Here is a 21,872-nt window from a genome sequence, read left to right on the forward strand (position 1 = left end):
GAACGCTGTGAATTCCCAAACCTGTCAGCCGTGACGCCTTTGTAAGTGGCCCGCTGTCCCTGGGCTCTGACAGGGTGCGAGCACGTGGACTCCCCTCCTCTGTGAAGCTCCGGGCCACTCACGTGCACACGGACACACAGCGACAGCCTCGAGTGCGTGCACGCCTGCATAGCCAGCCTCTCTCACGTGCCAAGTCACACGCCTGCCTTCTGGGTACATCCCCCGGTTCGAACCCTCTTTCCTCTTTTTAAATGCACGTAAGAGCCACGAAGCCGCCATTGGCCTTCTCGGGGAAGCACCCACAATGTGTGTCCTCTGAAATTTCCCAAGCACCCCGGAGCTGGTGGGGCAGGCCTGCGCGAGCCAATGCCTTCTGTGAGCTTAATCAGGTAAGATCACTGTGAGGCATCAGCTCGGAGGGACACAGCCCACCCCTACCTAGATCAGGCTGGAGGAGAGCAAGTGTGACCCCTGGGCTCTGTGGCCAGGGGCCTGACTCAGTTGCCGTCCCAATAGAAGGGCTCTGTGCCTCAGTGTACACACCTGTATAATGGGTGATCCCAATAGAAAATCTTGACAGTTCACAAAGCATTGCCAGAGCCTTGGTTCTGTTTGATCCTCAAGTGAAACAACCTGAGGGTCCCCCAGAGAGGGTAAGTAATCTACTCAGGTCACACAGCAAGTGAAGAGGCATCCAAACCAAGGCTTGGGACCTAGGTAGGGGTGTGACATGGCTGCAGGGATAGGTTCAGACATCATCTCAGACGGCAGCAACGCTGACAGAAATAGCCAGAAGGCACATCCCAGGCCAAGAGTAACAGTAGTGCTGGTAGTGTGGTAGTTAGTGGTATGGTAGCTAGTAGTGGTGGTGGTGGTTAGTAGTGGTGTGGTAGTTGGTAACGGTGTGGTGGCCCCCAAGTGCCAGGTCCACTTACCATATTTTACGCCCCCACCTTCCTTCATCTTCCCCCTTCATTCTGGCCCCGGAATCCCTCCACCCTTACCTGCATCAACACTCCCTTCCCTCCCCCCACTTAAGTAGGCGTGCCCTACCTCCAAAGCAGCTTCTAAACGTTTGCCTCATACAGAAAGATTTTAAATGACTTTGGTGAGGAAATTCGGACAGAGGGAAGAAAGGAGAAATAAGATGATGATTTGCAGGCACAACAGGTGCCCCTCAGTCCTCCTTGCAGCTCTCAGAATTGAACCATAAATTCCCTGCCGAGCTACCAGGCAGGCAAGGCGAAGAGGGCAACAAGGTGAGTTCCACCATCCAAGGTCTCCGTTAGCTAACCCCGCCCCTCACCCCAAGACCTGCATAATGAAGACCCTGTGTGGCACCAAAATGATGTGTCCTCTTGCTTGGAGACCATCTGCCCCCTCTCCTGAGGGGCAAACTGGGGATGCTTCCTCCCCATTGGCCTTTACCAGGCCCTTCTGCCTTCGCCCACCCCTCTTCCCCCACCCAAACCCTTTCACCTGATTAACCCCCACTCCTCCTTCTGAGCTCACCCAATCGCACTTCCTCCAGGAAAGCCTTCCTGGGTTTCTTCCCCACTGCAGAGTCCCCAACATGTAAAGCAATGTTTGGTTTATAGTAGGTGCTTAATAAATATTTGATTACATAAGCAAGTGGAAGATCAGATACACACCATCTAATAGGATTCTAACTACTTTCTCTACCTTTGGAGGGGCTGAATAGGGGTGGGGGGAACTCAGGCCTCTTTAGATCTAATGCTCCTGAGCCCCTGGGGGCCTCGCATCTAGTGACAGGACACCAGGACGGGCCGCCCGGCCTCTGGGTGTGTTTCCCCTTCCTTCCTCCCTAGACATCCCTCTGGGTCAGCCCACCCGCAGCAAAGTCCTTCCCTCTAAGGAAACAAGGACCACTCCCTGCGCTCGCTCTCCCTGGTCCCCAGCTCTGCGCGCTAGGTCCAGACAGTGCAAAGCCTCCCTCTGCTCCTGGAAGAACGTAAGCCGGTGCTCACGGCCCCCCTGAGCTTGCCTTAACAGGAAGCATGTCCCACAGCCAAGATGTTTGGGTCAGAGAGCTCTCAGTCACAAGCTCCGGCTCTCTGAGACCCATGCACACAGCCCAGCAGAGCCACACACCCGGCTTTTATGTGGAATTCCCTGAGGCTTTAATGTTTGCAACAAATTATCATTTATTTTATTTATTTTTGAGAGGGGGAGCAGGCACGTGTGCAAGCAGGGGAGGGGCAGAGAGAGAGGAAGAGAGAAAACCCAAAGCGGGCTCCACGCTGTCAGCCTGGAGCCAGATGCGGGGCTCGATCCCACAAATCATGAGATCGTGACCTGAGTCGAAATCCAATCGACTGAGCCACCCAGGCGCCCCTATCATTTTTTTTTTTTAACAGTGTGCAAGTGTGCAACTGGCCAAACAGGACCTCTCTGATGGCCTGCGGCCGCCATTTGCAACACTCAGGGCTGGATCTGAAAGGGCTAAGGAGAGAGAAAGGCATTGCACGCAGAGGAATGACGATTGGCGGGGGCGAGGGCTTAGAGGCTGGGAACAGATCCAGTTGTGTCCAGGACAGCGGGATAGAAATGAAGCTTGGGACAAAGATCCTTCCAATATCCAATGATCGCGAACAGCCATTGCAGCGAATAATTCCTGTACAACCCAAGTTTCCTGTGCTCTGCACTTGGCTTTCTCCTATTACGTGGCTAATAGAACACACACATTCCGATTCCAGTAGAAGAATTTGCACAAGTGCCCGAGGCTTTTTCCAGTGAGGGCACAATCACTCTACCGTACAATTTACAGAGAGGGCTTTTGCACACGTTCTTCTGTGCGTGGCTCACCACAGTCTAGGAGTCCCTGTGCTCCCATTTGATTGATGAGGAAACTGAGTCCCTTAGAGAGGAGATGACTGGCCCAAGTTCGTCCACAAGCCTGACTCCTCACTCAGTGCTCTGTCCTCTGCCTCTTGTGCAAAAAAGAAATTCACCTTGGAAACCCACAACCCCACACGGCTGCTGACATCACTTCCCAGACACTGTGTCTCTGAATTTTCAAGGCAATATTTGACACAGGATGTTCATTTTTAATATGCTAAATGGGGAGATGCTCCTCAGTCTAAGGGGACTCTCCGACGCCATTCCTCTGTCACATCACCTTCTGTTGTTTCTGCTCCCCAAAGTAGGCATGTGCGTTTTCAGCCAGAAGGCAGGGAAACTCTGAGACTCCACTCCTGGGAAACACGATAGGTGGATGGGACAGTGGGACGCCCCACCTGTATGTCCTCAAAACCACCGTCTTTGGATGCAAGGTATCAGAGCTACCAGCCCCTGTCCTCAGGCCGGCCAATCCTTCATGTGCCACGTGGGGAAACTGAGGCCCAGGGAGGCTAAGTGGCTTGTCGGCACTCACGTAGCCCTTCTGCTGTTCCTATCCTCACATTGACCCCCCCCCCCCCCCATCTTACTGAAACCCCACCTGTCCAAAGTCTTCCTCCTCCGGGAGGTCGTGGTTATCATGCACACCGCCTGAGACTGGGCGATACGAAGACAATACGGGCACCCGGTGCCAGGCACGGCGCTGTGCCCCTTACACGAGACAACCTGCCAAAGCCTCACCCACCCCCGTGAAGTAGGCCCTGCTGGGATACGCGCATTTTATAGATGGGGAAACTGAGGCACTGAGCGGTGAAGCCTCTTGCCCAAAGTCACTCAGAGCTGGGATTTGAACCCATAACATGTGAATTCAAATGCACCTGAGTTCTTGGGGCTTGGTGTCCCCATCTCCAGCTCAGCCCACCTTCTTCCCCTAAGAGGAGGAGGGTGAGCGTGACGTCATGGCCACCATCTGTCATCTCAGTCACCCCTGTGAGCACCTCAGCACCCGAGGTTCCCATCCTGGGTTTATATACTGGGGTGCTTCTTGTGGGAACTGTCTAGGGATTTCTGGCCTACAAAACCCACAAGTATTTTCATTCTATGAGCTGTTATTTCTGAAACACAGAGGGGATCTCAGACCCCACAGGGAGCAGCGCGGGGCAGGGTATAGTGCCAGGGAGGGCCAGGAAAGATGAGGAAGAGACAGGCTGTTCTACTCTGCCCCCCCCCCCCCCCCCCCCCCCCCCCCCCCCCCCCCGCCAATCCACAGCGTTGAGGGTCTCACACCAGCAACGCCAGGGCTGAGTCTGGCTCACAGATTGTTGTATTTGGCCCTGGGCTACTTTTAATGGGGAGATTTTACGTCAAATTCCAGGTGTCGAGCTTCTCTTGGAAGACTGACAGACCCGCCACATGGGTCCCCATTCTCCCACAAGAGCTAAGACGTAATTGCCCGCTTTAGAAGGGCCGAGATTCTTCGAGCTGCCCCAGTCCCCACTACCCCCTGTTGCCTCCCACCCACCTACTTCACGAAAGCTGCTCAGCTCCGTGGCTGTGCAGATTTGCACCCCCCCCACCCCGCCCTGTGCTGTGTCCCGGGACCCAAGATCTCAAAGCCAGGCCTGTGAATCCCCGAGGACAGCACCCCTGAGCCGGGACCAGACTCGCAGGACTGGAGGATACCCCCATTTTCAACTGGTCACGCTCCAGAGCGTTTGAATCACAGCCCCTCAGAAGCTTCAAAGACTCCCCTCTCTCTGAATCAGGCAGGACGGGCCTCGGAGATAGGCTGGCCCCAGCTTTGCTAAGCTCCTTCGTGGTGAGCCCTTCTTTATACCAAACCTCTGAAGAGCCCCCCAGATGCGAATAGACCCCAGCAGGACCCCTTGAGGACCTGCAGACCTTGGAGCCCCTGGGATCCTCAGGACACGCCCATCCTACTGAAGCGCCATCATCAAGACTGAGGCTCAGAGAAAGGAGCTGGCTGGTCAGAGCCCAGCAAACCCCCGTAACGGGCCGGTGTTGACCGTTTCCTCAGACGCCCGCCACTATGCCCCGTTCTCCTCTCTTCCCTTTATCAAAACCCACTTCCAGGAAAAAGCCTGAAACTCATTCACACCTTGGTGTCCAGAACCGGTGATGGCTTCCCTCTCCCAGGGAGTCTAAAGGAACTGGAGTTTTTATTTAAAGGAACGAGGCCCAAGGGGAATGATTTCCAATGCGGACTCTGGGTAGGACTGGACAATTCCTGTCCACACCTTGGGGCGAATGAGTTTGGAGGGGACTTGCAGACCCGCACGCGGAGCGGGGAGGAGGGACGTGGAAGGCACACCTGCCCACACTCGCGGCAGGCGGTACACACCAGCCACGCCGGCAGAGGCCCGGCCTGATTTGGCTGGGAGGGGGCCGAGTAGTGAAACCGTGGCTGCAGACATAGCTTCGGGGGTCCAATCAAGGGGCCGGAGAGCCGGGATTCTGGAGGTTGTGGGGGCCTCCAAAGATCGCAGAGCAGGGAGTAAGGGGGGGCTTGAGGAGGCAGGGAGAATTGTCTGGAAGCGAAGAAGCAGTGGGTTGGATGCGGGCCGCTGTGTCCCGGCCCTGGATGAGGACGGCACTTCTCCCCCCGGCCCATGAGTCAGCCCGTGACCAGTAGCCTCGACTGAGCGTCTGCCACCCTCCAGGCACCACTTGAGCAGAGGCCACGTGTGTCCACTGGGAAGTCAGCTCCTCCGGAAGGGCGCTCTGTCTGCCTCCCTCACCGCTCCGTCTGGGTGTCTGGACCAGTCCTGGGCACATAGTAGGTGCTCAACAAACACTGCCCTCATGAATTGTGTCATGAGAGGCTCACAGCCACTCACGGGCTACGTCCAGTCGCCATCCCCATCACAGAGGAGGACGCGAGGCTCAGAGCTGGAGGCACAGGCTGGGGTTCAAACCCAGGCGGGGGTTTCCACGGCTGTGCTCGGCGAGGCGGGCAGGAGGAAACGCAAGGCAGGAACGCGGCGTGGCGTGAGGTGGCCTGGGGGTGTGTGCGCGCTTCCTGTGGCCGCCAGAACGAACGACCACGGACTGGGCGGCTTTGGGCAAGAGCAGTTTATTGTCTCCCAGTTCTGGAGGCCAGAAGTCTGGAGATGAGGTGTCGGCAGGGCCCCCCGACCTCCCGAGGGCTGGGGGACATTCCCCTCCTTGCTTCTTCGGGCTTCTTCGTGGCTCCGGCGTTCCTTAGCTGGTGGCTGCGTCCTGCCATCCTTGAATCTGTCTTCACACAGCCTGTGTCCTCTGGGCCTGTGCCTTCTCCCTCTGTCTCGTATAGGGACACTTGTCACTGGGTTTAGGCCCATCTTGATTGCCTCTCAGGAGCCTTGACTATATCAGCAGAGACCATTTTCCTTCTTTCCAAGTAAGGTCGTCTTCAGAGTTTCCACGGGTTAGGATGTGGACATATCATTTTGGGGGGGCCACTCTTCACCCCGATACGTGGCGTCTCTGGCATCTCGCAGGAGCCCAGTCTGGGCCTGAAGCGAGTGTCGGGCGCCCAGCCGGTGCTGCGAGTTTCCTGCTTTGTCCCCCCCCCCCCCCCGCCGCCCGCCCCTCTGTCTCTGTGCTTCCTCACGGGGCCAGCCCCATTCGGGACAATTCCCGGGAAGCTGAGTGTCTCTCCCCCGGCCAACCTTCCTGCACTCTGTCCGCAGGTTTGCCGGGCACCGCTCCGGATCTGGAAAAGAGAAAGCAGATTTTTGGGCAAAACTTCATACCTCCAAAGAAGCCAAAAACCTTCCTGCAGCTGGTGTGGGAGGCACTGCAAGATGTGACGCTGATCATCCTGGAAATCGCGGCCATCATCTCCCTGGGGCTGTCCTTTTACCACCCGCCTGGAGAGAACAATGAAGGTAAGACCCCAGCGCCCACCCTGCGCCCCGCGTGCCCAGCCACAGCTCCGTGCAGGGGAGGAAACCGAGGCCCAGGGGACAGGGCCCCGCTCACAGCCCCCGGTCTCCGGTTTCCCTTGTGCGAGATGCAAGGATTGCGCCGACGGGGGAAGGAGCTACAGTGAGCATTTATTGAGCACTTACAGTGTGCCGAGCTCTGAGCTGAGATGCCATCCTCCTAAATCCCCATGAGGTACGGGCCATGATCATGTCCATTTTAAAGATGAGGGAGACAAGGAACAGAAATGTGCATGAACTCACTCGAGGTCACCGAGCGGGTGCTGGACCGGCTGCCACCATGGGTTTCCTTCTTAGATCTCACCCTTCCTGCCTTGCGTGAGCCTCCGTGTCCATGCGGCTCCTCCTCTTCCACGTTCCCGGACGTGGTTCAGCATCATGCACACGCTTGTGGGGCTGACGCCAAACATGTGTTGCCACGTGAGGACTCCCAGTCCTGAGAGGGCCTCCCAAAATCTGTCCCTGAGCTCTGAATGGGGACGCTGCTCAATGGACGGAGGAAGCACTACCCGCTCATCCAGGGAAGGTTCTGGAGCAGACCCACTCTGGTCAAAGTCAGAACTTAGGACTCCTAATGGAGAACCTCAGCCTTCCCTCATCTTTTCATTCCAGAAAACAAGCACCTGCTTAGGGCTCGTGCTTTATCAACTTTATGAGGCTCGTGCTTTCCTTTATGAGGACAAAGTCTTTCAAACCTATGTCACATTAAAGATAGAAAGATGGATGGATGGATGGATGGATGGACGGACGGATGGACGGACAGACGGATAAACACGCACATAGGGCCTCATTCTCCCAGATGAGTAGGTGGTCTCTGAAATTCCTTGACCGTGTGTTCCCTCACCCAATCCCAAGCCACAGTTGCCCAAGAAACGAGATGACCGAGTCTATTAGGTCAATGACCTCCATTGTATGCATGATATTACTAAGTTGCTTTTTATCCCGTGTTGCTCTTTCTAGAGAGGGTTGAAGGACACATCCCACAAGATGAAGTTGAATAGAAAGACAGGAAAGGGATGGAAGCAAGTAAACCAACTATATTTCCTACCATGACTGATATTTAAATTTGACTTTGAGCTTCCTGGCAGCCAAGGCAGAAAGGGAATTCAGATGGCTTGCATAGCCCAAACTATCAACAAGACAGGAAAATAGTTCCCTTGGATGGTGGTATGCCCGCTGACAGTGAATTCTGGGATGAACTTTCACCTCGGGCCTTATAAGAGGTGCATATTGGACAACCATCTTTGCTGGAGTTCCACAGAAAATGTCGAAGGCTGTTCATGGCTACTCGAATAAGCCTTGAACTCAGCTAAAGGCGCAACACACAAGCATAATAATAATGATCCTTCTTCTTACCATTTTTGTAGCCAGCGCTAGTTGGGAGCTTTGACGGTAGAAGTTCATTTGATCTTCACAACAACCCTGCGGGTAGATGCTGTTGTCATCAGGAGCCGAGGGCCTGAGGTAGTAAATGACTGTAGGAAGCAGCAGAAGCATGACTCAGACCCAGCCGTTCTGGCTTCCGAGCCCACGCTCCCGTCCCTCGGCTGCATTTCCTCAGGAAGGGACGGGACTGAGTCAGTGGCCCCCGGGTAAATGGCCTCCTGTGACCCAGTTTAGTGTGAGCTTCGAAGTCAGAGGGCAGATGGTAGAGGGGCTGCCGTGAGAGCACGGATGAGCTCCTGGTGCATGCCAGGGGGAGCCTCCCCACACACAATCTCTTCCATTCTAGGGACGTGGTAACCAAGGCCCAGAGAGGGGAAGAATCTACCCAAGGCCACACAGCTTGTTAGGCAGGAAGGCCCAGATTTCAATCTAAGTCTTCTGGTTCTTTCCGCTGCCCCTCCCTACCTATAGCTGAGACACTAGCTCAGGCCAGGCCTGGGTGGGTGAGGGCAGCTGCTGCATATACTCCGGGCCCCTAGAGTGAAGCGCCTGTGCTCTGCGGCTCTCTGCACTCCCCAGCGCCCGGGCTCCAGCCTGAGCTCTGAGTTCTGGACCTTCCACGTTGCCGGCTTCGCCAGTCATGCCCAGAAGGATGCTGCTGGTGGATTTACAGGCTGTACAGCCTTGAAGCACCCACAGCACCTCCCTGCTGGCTGCCTCGGCTCACAGTCCTCCAGATGCATGGGGGCGGCCACACAGCATGCCCATGGCAGAGCTGGGATTGGCCCACCAGTGCTTCCCACCCCGTGTTCATGGCAGCTCCCCCATGTCAGAGTGCCAGCAGAGTCACAGGCACACAGTAGGTGCTCAGAAAAGGTCTGTGTCTCTTCTTGTTTCGAGGGCCCATATTTGATGCTGGGCCCTGGTAACCATCTAGGAAGTCACTTCCCCGTTTTACTGATGGACAAGCAGAGGAGGCCCAGAGAGGCCAAGCAGGCTCCCTGAGGTCACACAGACAAAAGCCAAACCTCACCCAGCCCAAGGGGCCCCAGAGGAGACCTCGGCAGGGCCTGCTCAGTGCCCCCCTTCCTTCCGCTTCCTCATCTCTTCTCCCTGATTGCTCCTGGGGCGGCAGGAGTTGTTGCCAGGGTCCAGCAGCTCCTGGTAGCGGAAGGCCTAACCCAGCAATCCACAGCCCCGCTTGCTGGCCTGCCCGCGGCGCTGTGTGACCATCCGACAGGTCTCAGAAGGAAGTCAAAACGAAGGGGCTTTAGCGGGCAGAGTGCCCTCAAGGACTCAAAGGGCTCCTTGGTATTGAAGCAGCAAAGGCAGCAGCAGGGTTGGGAGTCAAGGGTACAGAGTGTGAACGCTGCTCAGCTACCACAGCCTTGGCTTCCAGAGCCAGTCCAGGGAGAGAAGCTCGTGAAAAGGAGAGGACCTAACAGGTGCCAGGCCCTTACTAGGCCTGGGGTCCTGCCCACACTGAGACTCAGAGAGGCCAAGTCACTTACCCAAGGTCACACAGCAGAGCCGGGGTTCAGAGTCAGTCTTTACAATTCCAGGCCCCCAAGGCTTTCCACGGTCCTGGGCTCTCTCTGAGTATCCTCAAGGCTGCAGTAACTGCTGTAAGCTGTAACCGGGGCACAGGGCGGGGGGCTGAGGGTGGTGGCCATCAACGAAACACACAACAGGGAAGGAACAGTCTTCCCATTTACAAAGCATGTGGCAGAGACAGAGAGCAACAAAAGTCCCGTAAAGCAAAGCACTGGGGCTCTGTATCTCAGGTCACTCCCCTGAAGCCCAAAAGAGCACATTTCCGTGGATTGGGTTTCTGTTCCGCAAGGCTCACCTGTGTTTCCCAGGCTCTGGTACTTCGGTATCATTCGTGATGGTGGAGGGGCACCCTCTTTGCCTCCCCCGGTCATCACAGCTGGACTCCAGCTGGACGCCTCCGTAGCTTGGGGCCCCAGGCTCCGTCCAAGTCTGTGAACTTGAATGTATTTATGCAGTCTGCACACCAGACGACGGAAAACAGCAGCTTTCACTCTGCATCGACTGTGTGCTCAGCGAAGTGAGTGCTTTACATAAAGGCTTTCCCTCTGTCCTCTCAGCCACCTGTGAGGGAGTGCCTGTCACCGCCCCCATTTTGCAGATGAGAAAACTGAGGCACAGGGGTTAAGTAGCCCAGTCATCGGCACCCAGCAGTGAAGTAGCACAACTGGGATTCAAGCTCAAGGCGGACCCAATGGCAGTCACCATTAGCATGATTATGATTACCATTAGCACTAAAGGCTGGTCCAGTTAAGCAGTTTAAAAATAATGGAAAAGTCTGAAATTCCTAAAGAAAAAGGAGTGACCTTGAGGACGTTGTGCAGTGATGTGGCAGTTTACCAGACCTCAAAGTGTGACTGGCTTGGTGAAAGCTGTGGAATTTTCTAGCGATACCTACTGCGGGGCCACAGGACTCTCTGCGGTCCCAAGCGGAGGCCCACCAGCCAGCCACGCCCTCCGCCCCTCCAGGAGCCGGAAGACAGTCCCTGGGACCGCTTGGCCTTCTACTCCTGTTACTTCTGACCCCCGGCTTCCCGGAGGCTCCCGCTGGGATCTCTCAAAACTGTTCTCTCTTCCTTGGGGCTGAACTGGACCTCCAGACAGTTATAGCCAAGGGTCTCTGGCAGCGTGAAGCCAGCACGCGGCAGAGGAGGCCACTGGGCTCAGGGACAGGAGGCAGGCCAGGTCCGGTGCCCGGGCCTGGATGCCAATCCCAGGTCTGCTGTGTGACCCCAGGTGAGTTGCCAGCCCTCTCTGAACCACTTCTCCTGGTCAGCTTGAGAATTAAAGCGAATGCTCGGCACGAGTGACTTGTGAATGGTCCAGTTCGCTTCCCTGCCACCTTGGGAGGGAAGCTCTCGGAGTTTTCCCAGGAACGATAGTCAGTTGCTACTCGGGGTCACGTTCCGTGGAGAGATCTGTGCACCACCTCCTGGTGGGAAAAAGGGCCTGGGCTAGTCCTGGCTGCCGCACCCACCTTGGCTGCCCCCTCACCTCTCGGGGCCTTAGTCTCCTCATCTGCAAATGGAGGTAACAACTCTCCGTCTCTGGGTCCTTATGGCCACACAGGAGGCAGGGTGCACGGAGGGGCTTGGAAAGACCAGGACCGAGTACCCGACGGGCGGGACCTGAGGCTTTTGTGTCAGAAGGTCTGCTCCTTCCTTTTCCTGTCCACACGGTGGGCCTGGCAGCCTCTGGCGGTGCGGGGCACCAGACTGGGAGGCTCAACAGTGCAAGAGTGTGTGGGACACACGGCCACTGAGGGACAGATGAGCAGCCCACAGCCTAGAGGGGGCGTCCTTGCTGCATAGTGGGGACTCACATCCCACCAGAGCCGCAAAACTGCGCTGGGCTCTCACCTTCCTCTCCTGGAAGCTGGGAGGGGGTCTCAGTACTGCCATCTTGCAGAGGACAGTGCAGCGCAGAGAGGACAGTGAAGCGACCCAGGGTCACGCAGCGGCAGAGGAAGAATTAGAACCATCTCGTTGGCGGCTGGGCTGGCACTGTGGTTCCTGCCTGTCCCCCACCCCACCCCCGCCCCCCAGCCTGCTGTCTGAAGATCTGCCTCACGGTTGCGGGAAGAATGGAAGGAAAGCGCATCAGCAAAGCTGCACCCTAGACCCTGATCAATACCAATCGCCTTCGTCCCGTTGCGTCCTCACTTTTTCTCTTTTCTCGTGAATCAGGCCCGTCCTGTGTGCTGGAGCCACCAGGGGCCTGACCGCACTGACGTGCGACCTCACGATAGGTCCCCCGGATAGAGTTTCCATCCCTGTTTACCGATCTGAAAATGCAGGTTCAAAGAGACGGAGTCGTTTGTCCAAGATCCCACCCCCAGAACCGAGGCAGGAAGCCAAAGGGCTCCCCACCCAGGCACACCGAATAAATTGGATCATGTTCATCCGATTCTCAGCGCTTTGTTTTGCTTTTTAATGTTTATTTATTTCTAGGAGACAGAGAGAGAGACAGCGTGAGCAGGGGAGGGTCAGAGAGAGAGGGAGTCACAGACTCTGAAACAGGCTCCAGGCTCCGAGCTGGCAGTCAGCACAGAGCCCGACGCGGGGCTCGAACCCACGAACCGTGAGATCATGACCTAAGCGAAAGTCGGACGCTTAACCGACTAAGCCACCCAGGCGCCCCTGATTCTCAGCGTTTTTTACTTGGCAGAGCTGGGATTTAAACCCAGGCCCGTGAGGCCCCTCCCGCCTGGCTGACCCCGCCCTGCCCGCTTCCTTCTGCCCTCTGCAGGATGTGCGACGGCCCAGGGAGGGGCAGAGGACGAAGGGGAGGCAGAGGCGGGCTGGATCGAGGGGGCGGCCATCCTCCTCTCTGTCATCTGCGTGGTCCTGGTCACGGCCTTCAATGACTGGAGCAAAGAGAAGCAGTTCCGAGGCCTGCAGAGCCGCATCGAGCAGGAGCAGAAGTTCACCGTGGTTCGGGCCGGCCAGGTGGTCCAGATCCCTGTGGCGGAGATTGTGGTTGGGGACATCGCCCAGGTCAAATATGGTAAGCGCCCCGGCCCCAGAGCCAGGTGCTAGAGCTAGAGTCCGGGCAGAGGTGGGACAGGACAGGCAGACCCAGGGAGGCTGGCCCGGGGCAGGGGTTGGTTCCTGAAGGCGAATCCCAAGGTAGGATGTCTTCTGAGATCCTTTGGGAGGTAGAAGGCTCCTTCCTGGAGGAGGTAGGATTCCAGAATCCATCTGAAGTCAGAAATGGGAGATATGTGGCCTGTGTGCTACCACTCTCAAGACCTCCACCTGTAGCAGACATTACTAATCAATCACAGCTCAAAGCCTAGATAGCAGACATTACCAATCAATCACAGCTCAAAGCCTAGATAGCAGACATTACTAATCAATCACAGCTCAAAGCCTAGATAGCAGACATTACCAATCAATCACAGCTCAAAGCCTAGATAGCAGACATTACCAATCAATCACAGCTCAAAGCCTAGATAGCAGACATTACCAATCAATCACAGCTCAAAGCCTAGATAGCAGACATTACTAATCAATCACAGCTCAAAGCCTAGATAGCAGACATTACCAATCAATCACAGCTCAAAGCCTAGATGCAGAAGCCATCTCAATACTCCAAGAACACTGACACTCAGAATGGGTTTATGAGATGAAATCCGTTGCCCGTCTCTAACTGGGCTGTTGATGCATGGTTGTTGGGCTGGAGAGGGTGCTGTAGGGAGTGGGCCTGTGGGCAGACATTCTCGGCCTGTGATGGTGCCATGGAGAAAGTGGTCGGGCTGGCTGGCACCACAGGGAGTATAGGTGAGATATGTCGTGGGTAAGTAGAGGTAGAATATAGGGAAGAGATTGGAGTGCCTTCTTCAGTCCGCTTTAGGGGCTTGGTTTCCTCTGATAATGCGCCTGTCTCAGGGTCTCCTCAGCCTAGCCAAGATAGACAAGTCCCTTCTGGAAGAACTTCCCAAACCATCACTGAGACCAGAAAATGAATCACTGAGAAAACACGGCCCCAAATCCACACGAGGCCAAGAGGAGCACTTTAGAAGCAGAAGTACAAGTCCGCTGGAGCTAGATTGTTCTGGGCCCAGCCCCACTCTCCAGGCCATGTCGCATTCACCGCGGCTCCAGTCGTCAGCTGCCTCTTGGCCTGTGATGGGTTCCAACACCCTGGGAGCTCTAGGCAGCTGGTCCCCAGGAGTGAACTTGAGCTTGCAATCACACCTTTAAAGGAATGTTCCAAGACCCTCGAGACCCTGCTGATTTGATTGCCCTTCCTGCCACCAGGTGACCTCCTCCCTGCTGACGGCCTCTTCATCCAGGGCAATGACCTCAAAATCGACGAAAGCTCCCTGACGGGGGAGTCTGACCAGGTGCGCAAGTCCGTGGACAAGGACCCCATGCTGCTGTCAGGTGAGATGTGGCCCAACGGTGGGCTCACTCCCGTTGCCAGGTCCTGGCTCCATGCTGCGGGGGACACCCATGTCCCCTTCGTGAGGCTGGAAGTTCTCAGTGACTTTGTTCCTTGGGTCCAGATCTCCAGCCAGCTCAGCCCCAAATGTCCCCTCCCTCCCTTTCCCCAAACACGCATACTTTGAGGCTGCTGTGCACTCAGGACTGGTCCAGGCCCTGGGGACAGTGCAGGAAATAAAATGGACAAAGAGTCCCTGTCTTCATAGAACGTACTTTCTAGAGACTTGGTGTCCTGAAAAGTCAAACACCAGAGGCTGTTCCTTTGAGGGATAGGGAAGGATCAGTCGGGTGACGATTATTTCGGACACCTGCCCTGTGCCAGGCACTGGGCTGGGTACTGGGGGTACAGCAATGACTGAGGCTGATGAGGTCCCTGCCCTGAGAGGCTTGCGGTGTAGTAAGAAGGCCCGGATGTTGTGAAAACTCCAGAAGGCGGTAGGTCTGTGCTGAGAGTAAAGCAGAGTGACGGAAGGCGGGCGGCTTCGGAAGGGCGGGGGCCACGTTGAGTTGAGATGTGAATGCTGAGGGACAGCTGGCCTGGTGACTGTTTGGGGGAAAGTATACGAGGCGAGGGAACAACGAGTGCAAAGGTCCTGACCTAAGGAGGAGATTGAGCCAAATGGCCAGGGTGCCGGGCCTCGACGCCGTGGTCAGGAGTTAGTTTGGAAATTTTCTAAGTGTGATGAAGATCCTCTGAAATAGTCTTAAGCAGTGAACTAGTTACATTCACATTTGTAAAATCTCACTCTGGCTGCTGCAGGGGGAAGAGGGGAGGTAGAAGGACCTTGCAGAGGTGAGGCACTGCCGGATGAGACCCTCCCTTAATGGGAACAAAGGGCCTCATTGCCTGGCGCTGCTCAGGAAACATCCTCTGAGCAGCTGCTCTGCTGCCCAGGCCCTGGGCTGAGCACTGGGCCGCCCCCGTGGTGAGTCAGAGCCTCCCCCTGACCGTGAGAGCCCCCAGCCTGTGGGAGGCAGTGGGGGCGGGGGGGGGGGGGGACAGACTCCAAACAGCTCATTCCACAGTAGAGGAGCGAGAAGATGCGAGAAAGCCAAGAAAGGAACAGAAGCACCCAAAGTGGAATTGAGCTGGGTTTCAAGGCGTGAGTAGGAGCTCGCCACGCAGACCTGTAGAAGCAAATGTGTGCAAAGGCACAGAGGTCCAAAGGAATACGGGGTGTCCTGGAAAAACATAGAGGAACATCAACAGTCTGCAGGGGAGGATGGTAGAAAGGAGTGAGAATTGGGGGCGCCTGGGGGGGCTCAGTCGGATAAGCGTCCGACGTCAGCTCAGGTCATGATCTCGAAGTTCGTGGGTTTGAGCCCCGCGTCGGGCTCTGTGCTCGGAGCCTGGAGCCTGCTTCAGATTCTGTGTCTCCCTCTCTCTCTGCCCCTTCCCCGCTCATGCTGTGTCTCTCTCTGTCTCAAAAATAAATAAACTATAAAAAAAAAATAGAAAGGAGTGAGAATTGGAGCTGGGGCATTTATTTATCCAGAACTTATGTAACCAACGTGTATTAGGTAGCTACTAGGTCCCAGTGGTTGGTGGGACAAATAGGGTCCCTACCTTCCTGGAGCTTAGAATTTGGTAAAAAGAAACAGACCGTAAAGGAACAAGCAAACAAATGTGTAAGGTAATTTCAAATATTCAGATGACATGACACCATCGTAATGAAATAGAGACTCTGAGGAAAGGGACAGAAATCTTACTGGTCCGGGAAGGCCTGTCTGAGGAGCCTTCCTGCGAGCTGAAACCAGCACAATGAGAAGAAAGAGCACTCCAGGGAGAGGGGCAGCAGGTGCAAAGGCCCTGGGGACTAAGAGATCATAGAAAGCCTTGAATGCCTTCTTGGAACTTGGGGCCACATGAGGGGCTCGGTAAATGGTCACGGCCCTGGGAGCGAGTGGTTCTGCCTTCTGAGTTGACGTGGTTGATGGAGAGGCAATCCTCTTCGGGAGAAGCGGCCTGGTGGGTCATGTGGATCAGCGGAAGTCAGGTGGAGGCACTGGGCCTGAATGGATGGGTGATGAAGGTTCCAGACGGTTTGGAGAAGGGAGCGGAGGCTAAGGAGAGAACGTGTTCAGAATCACTGACTCGACGCGTCACAGACCAGGCAGGGAGATGGACACCGGTGCGGGGAGTCGACACAAGTCAAGTTAGCCAGCCCAAGTCGACCCAGCTGTTTTGGCCTTTACCTGTACACCCGGCTGGAAGCCCAGGTAAGCAGTGTAGACCCTGGGCCTCCGGATGGCACAAGACAGCAGCCAAGGTCTCCTGGGATGCCCCTGTGGGCACGACAGAGCAGGATGGTGGGTTTGTGCTGACTCGTGGGTTGCTGGTAATCCCGTGGAGGTTTCTGGAGGCCTTCTCCGGAGCTCTGTCCTGCGTCGCATGGACATGGGCCCCTCAGCTTTGCAGTGACCATGATTGCAGGGAGGAGGGCAGAAAGGAAGCAAGTCAGGACCCACCGAGGTCGCCAGAGCGCAGACTGAGCTAGACCGAAGAAAATGACCCTTGACCGTGAGCTGCGGTGCTGAGGTTCACGTGCATGGGGCTGGGAGGGGCAGGTGGCTTTGCCCCGGCTCACGGGGAATGGGGGGGTGGTGAGAAGGGGGTGTAGACAGCCCTACGGAAAGCAGTCTAACTGGACAGAGAATTCGGTGGCAGAGCCATGCCGGGACAAAAGAGGCTGCCTGGCAGGTAGTGAGTTCCCGGTCACTGATTGTGTGTGAGCACGGCCTGGACGGGCTGTGGGGTGTTGGGGGTGTTGTAGAGTTGACCCAAGCACTGAATGGGCATGGCATTCAATGCCCTCCCAGGCATGAGAGTCACAGATTACGACACCCATCCTCACACTGTACCTCTGCTGCAGATGTGCCTTGCTTTGTTCCCTCTGCCCCACCCCTGCTGAGGCTGCTCCCCGCTCCTAGATGGCCCTCTCCCTTCCTTATTACCCATTTAACTCCTGTTCATCTGCTCAGGCTCCACCTCCTCCCAGGAGCCTCCTCTGCTCACCACTGTCCGTGGGCAGTGACCCCCATACAGCATGGCACTCACACACATTTCAGCCCGTGACACTCGCACTGTGCTCGGCCCATTCAAGCACAGCCCCGTCATGATGACTGAGTCTCTCACTGTGCAAACCATCTCACATAAGGTAAAGAGTAAAATCCTTGCAGTCCTAACTCCCAAAGAGACCTAATGATATCCCTTGGATGGGTCCCCTCCGTCCTTGGCCGGATGCAGATAAACACACACCGTCACCATTGTGATGCCCTTGTATGTGGATCCTCTGTCCCAGAGGGGCCAGCAGTCAGGAGCCCTGAGCTGAGGCTACCAGGAGGTCATGCCCAGCCCCATCCCAGGGTCCACACGGCGTAGGGGCTCAAGCACTGTCCGCCAGAGAGAGGAAGGAGGCTGGGGCTATTGTGGAAAAAGCAGGGCAGGGCTGGACTGAGCCAGATTTGGGCTTTGGAATGAACTCAGTGTGTGGCCTGGGCCATGTCGCTCCACTTCTCTCGATCCATGAGGACAGTAGGGACGTCCCGGTGTGTGATGTTGGCGAAGCCCTCACCCGGCCCCGTGCGTGTGTCCGTGCCCACACCAGGCTGGGTCCCCTCCTGCTCCTTGGATGGAACCACAACTTGGGAGTGAAACAGGTCTGGGTTCAATTCCCTACTGCTCTCATTTGCTGGGGGACCCTGGGCAGGCTTCTCACCCTCTTGAACCTCCACTTCCTCGCTTATGAAATGGGTTGACCCCGGCTGACAAGGTCGTGTCACAGTGTCCATTTCCCCTGCTCTTCCCCCTCTCTGAGCTCCTCCCCACCTTCAACCTGCTTGTGCCTGCCTCCTCCAGGGGGTTGTCCCTGATTATTCTGAACGCTGGAGAAATGCCATTTGGATGCTCCTTTTGGCGCATGGACAGACACCTCGGACACTTGCCCTGTGCTGGGGGCCTTGTCGGGTCTTCCAGTCGAATGGCCCCCGGGGAGGACAGAGGGACCTGGCTGTGGGCACCTGCAGGGTCCTCAGGGCAGCCCAGAAACCCCCTCGTGGCAGCTGGCACTGAGGTTCAACCTAGAGGAAGGCAAGGGGCGCGCTGACGCTGGGTCAGTTGGCCTGGCTGCGCCCAGCCTGTGACGCGGGACAGGTCTGTCCGCCTCCCTGAACCCAGTGTTGGCGTCTGTGCGGCAGGACAGTCGGTGGAGGCCCCCCCCCGCCCCCGCCTACCCCACAGGGCTGTTGTGGGGACCACACGCGTGGATGGATGTGACTCTCCTTGGCAAACGGTACAGCGTGAGGCGCTGTGCGATGTGCAACCAGCACAGGGCTTGGAGGCAGGACACCCAGGTCCCAGACCTCGGTCAGCTCCGGCTATGACCTCTGCCCCTCGGGTCCTCAGTCTCCCCATCTGACAAATGGGGACAGCCTGGCCTTCAGAAAGACTCAGGGGTCCCAGTGCTCAGGGCTCAGAGAAGATCCAGTAAAGGCCTGGAGCTCGTCCCCCAAGATGGACAGGCAGACACAGGCCCGTGACTGAGGTATCTTCAGGCCAGGATCACAGGCACCCAGCCCGCGGGCCCGGGGAAGGGAGAGCGTGACTGCTTCTCCCTGCTGCCTGCAGGAGCAGCCCCGCCCCAGGGTGGCCGCAGCGTCCTCCGTACGAGGGGACCCGGAAATCCAGTTTTCATGAGCAACCTCCCAGTGTTTGACTTGGCAAGAAAGTCCCATTTTTTAAAAGCCTGTGCGTGTGATCAAGCAACACGTGGGTGAGCCCCGGAGTGTGAACTCTGACCTGGGCCTTGCTTTGTCTCGGTTTGTTTTGCACTTGAAGATAATTTCCAGCTTTTAGAGAAGTGGCAATACCAGCACGAAGACCACCTGACTGCCCTTCCTTCGGAGTCACATGTGGTTACCCCTGTGCCCCGTTTGTTCCCAGGAGCCTCATTCTGTCATGTGGTCGTGATGGCCCTTGGGCCCCTTCGCACTTTACGTGTATCTCCTTTTTTTTTTTTTTTAAACATTTATTTATTTTTGAGAGACAGAGACAGAGCGCAAGCCGGGGAGGGGCAGAGAGAAAAGGAGACCCAGAATCCAAAGCAGGCTCCGGGTTCTGAGCTGTCAGCACAGAGCCCAGCTCGGGGCTCAAACCCACGGAACCGCGAGATCATGACCTGAGCCGAAGTCGGACGCTTAGCCGACTGAGCCATCCCAGCCGCCCCGCTTTGTGTGTATCCCCTAAGGAAAGGGCATTCTCATGGGTAACCACAGCACAGCTAGCAGCTCGGGAAACCCAACACTGATGTGATACTACTAATATTCTGTACGTAGTCGTGTCCATCGACGGTCCCCACGGCATCCTCCTGGCTGGGACCCCGTGCAGGCCCTGTGAGGGTGTCCAGATGTCCGGCCCCTTCAGCCTCCTTTGACACAAGCCCAGTGGTCTCTAATGCCCCCATCATGAATCCATGTGAGGGTCCTGTGGAAGCAGTGATCCCTCTGGTGAGAAATAAATACCCAGCCTTGTGGCTTTGCAGCCTTCCAGGAGATTCGCTGATCCCTAGAGAACTGTGGTCTGGTCTGGATTTGCACCTGGGCACACTGAGGCCCACAGCAGGAGGGTAAAGCACCACAGAGGGCAGGGCCAGAGCGAGACCCCAGCCCTCCAGCCTCCCAGCCCCAAGCTCTTCCTGCTACGCCCAGGCCCACCTCCGAGGACGCTATGACTTTATGACCCAGCAGCAAGGCCTGTGTGACGTTTATAATAAATTCCACTGGGAAACCAGAGACTAGGCACTGTATGTGGCCAGGAAAGGGGCAGGAGCCAGGGGGCCAGGGCAGGGGGTTGTCCCCAAAAGCAGCAGGGCCCAGCTCCAGCCAGGCCCACTGGCTCAGCCCCCCGCAAGCCCTCCCACCCACCTCCACCCGCACCCCCTTCCCGGAGCCAGAGCGTTAACAGCACGAAGTTGCACGCCCGCCGAGCAGAAGGCCAGGCACGGAGAGCCGGACCTCCGCCACTGCCGCCGCCTCCAGGGAGCCTAGGACGACACCGTGACTGCAGGAAGTCCCAGTCTGCTGCTCGGCCCGCGCTCTCTCCATTACACTACCCTGCCTCTTCTCCATGAGAGGCAGCGGGGTGTAGTGGATAGAGCACGGGTTCAAGTCCCGGCTCCACCGCTCACAGCTGTGTGACCCTGGGCCATCACTCCACCTCTCTGAGCCAGAGAGCCCATGGGGAGGGGAGGGGCTCGGGGGGTACTTGCACCGAAACCTACCTCACAGGGCTGTTGTGAGGAGGACAGGCTGTGGGCGCTGAAATGCTTTGCAAACTGTCTGGTGCTCTGCGAGCGCGTGTTATTACTGTTATTAACTGTGTTGATAACAATAATGATGGAGCTGCTCCCACGCTGGGCACTGCACTGGCTTTGCTTGGACCTTGTTGCCTGGCGGCAGATTCTAATTCCCAGAAGTGGCCTTTATCCTCTCTTCATATCTCTACCCCCAGAAAGAGACCTTTTAGGAGGTAAGGCCTCTCCCCTCTTCTGTCCAAAGAGAGGCCCAGGAAGTCAAAGCCAGGAGAGGGAGGAGCCCCAGGTTCGAGCCCCAACCTGTGCCTCATACTGTGCAACCTCGGTCAGCCATTTGCCCTCTCTGGCCACGGAAGCCTCACTCTGTGAAACTAGGTCCCTCCAGCTCCACTACCAGTGGCTCAGGGCACCCCACTTGCCATTGCCTAAGGCTTTGGGCCCAAGACGCTGGCATCTGGACCAGGCACAGTGGGGACTGTCTGTCAGGAGCCGAGATGGCCTGGAGTCAGCAGTTGGGAAGGTCCTGGCCCACCCTCTGCCGCCAGGTCAAAGGCTGCAGAGCTCCCGTGTGGGGGTGAGACGGGACAGGCCACCTGGCGGGTGGAACGCCCAGCGTCCCCTGCGCCTGAGCTCCTTTCTCTGTCATGGACAGATGGCCGCCGGGTGGCTGACACAGCTTCCCCTCCGTTCTCCTGCATCCACTTCACTCCTCAGAGTGCTCCCGAGCAGCTCCTCCCCTACGGGCCTTCCCAGCAAGGTGGAGAGCCCCGGCACGGCACCGCCCCCAGGCTGAATGCAGGGGCGACCTCTCTGGGCTGCTCGCCCGTCTGTGAAATGGGGGCGATGATGGTCACTCGCGGGGTGATTATGTCGGCCGAGTGGAAAAAGCGGCCCAGACAGTACTTGGCGTGAAGGGACTGCTCACTAAATACTCGTTCTCTCCCTCCCTGCCCCGCAAATGCTTCCGGTGGCTCCCCCTTGAAACCCAGCGGAGACCCAGCTCCGCAGCGCTCTCTCCGCTCAGGCCATTCCACCATCCAGCTTCTCTCCTGCTCCTCCCTACGTGGCCCTGAGCTGCCATCGCACTGTGCCGCCTCTCCGTCTCTGCCTGGGCTGCGCCCGCCCCCTGGCCCCGCCGGTCCACTGGGCCCTGGGCCTCGGGCGTCTTGTGTCGTTATGGATCTGTGCTCCTGTCTGCACCCCCCACCCCGCCCCGGCTAGACTGTGAACTCCTGGAGGGCAGGGACCTCCCTTTGGGCCCCAGAGCCTGGCACAGAGCTGGCGTCCTAACCTCACCTGTCCATCAGGGAAACGAGTGTGGCCTGTGCAGGAAATGCCACACGTGGTCAGTCTGTCTGTCAGTCTGACAG

The 21,872-nt window shown here is 57.0% G+C and overlaps 1 protein-coding gene across 4 annotated transcripts in view; it reads left to right on the top strand.

The window, feature by feature from the left end:
* The window catches only part of ATP2B2 (ATPase plasma membrane Ca2+ transporting 2), a 112,299-nt gene that overhangs the window by 25,009 nt on the left and 65,418 nt on the right, over window positions 1-21,872 (top strand). For all 4 annotated transcript variants that reach the window (XM_039231385.1, XM_039231384.1, XM_039231381.1 and 1 more), the window contains exons 2-4: window positions 6,552-6,749; window positions 12,492-12,749; window positions 14,006-14,131. In XM_039231385.1, coding sequence (XP_039087316.1) covers window positions 6,552-6,749; window positions 12,492-12,749; window positions 14,006-14,131 — 582 coding nt within the window. The remainder of the gene's footprint in view (window positions 1-6,551; window positions 6,750-12,491; window positions 12,750-14,005; window positions 14,132-21,872) is intronic.

The sequence above is a fragment of the Hyaena hyaena genome, unplaced genomic scaffold, assembly GCF_003009895.1.
Source record: "Hyaena hyaena isolate Hyena2069 unplaced genomic scaffold, ASM300989v1 scaffold_56, whole genome shotgun sequence".
Lineage (NCBI taxonomy): Eukaryota > Metazoa > Chordata > Mammalia > Carnivora > Hyaenidae > Hyaena > Hyaena hyaena.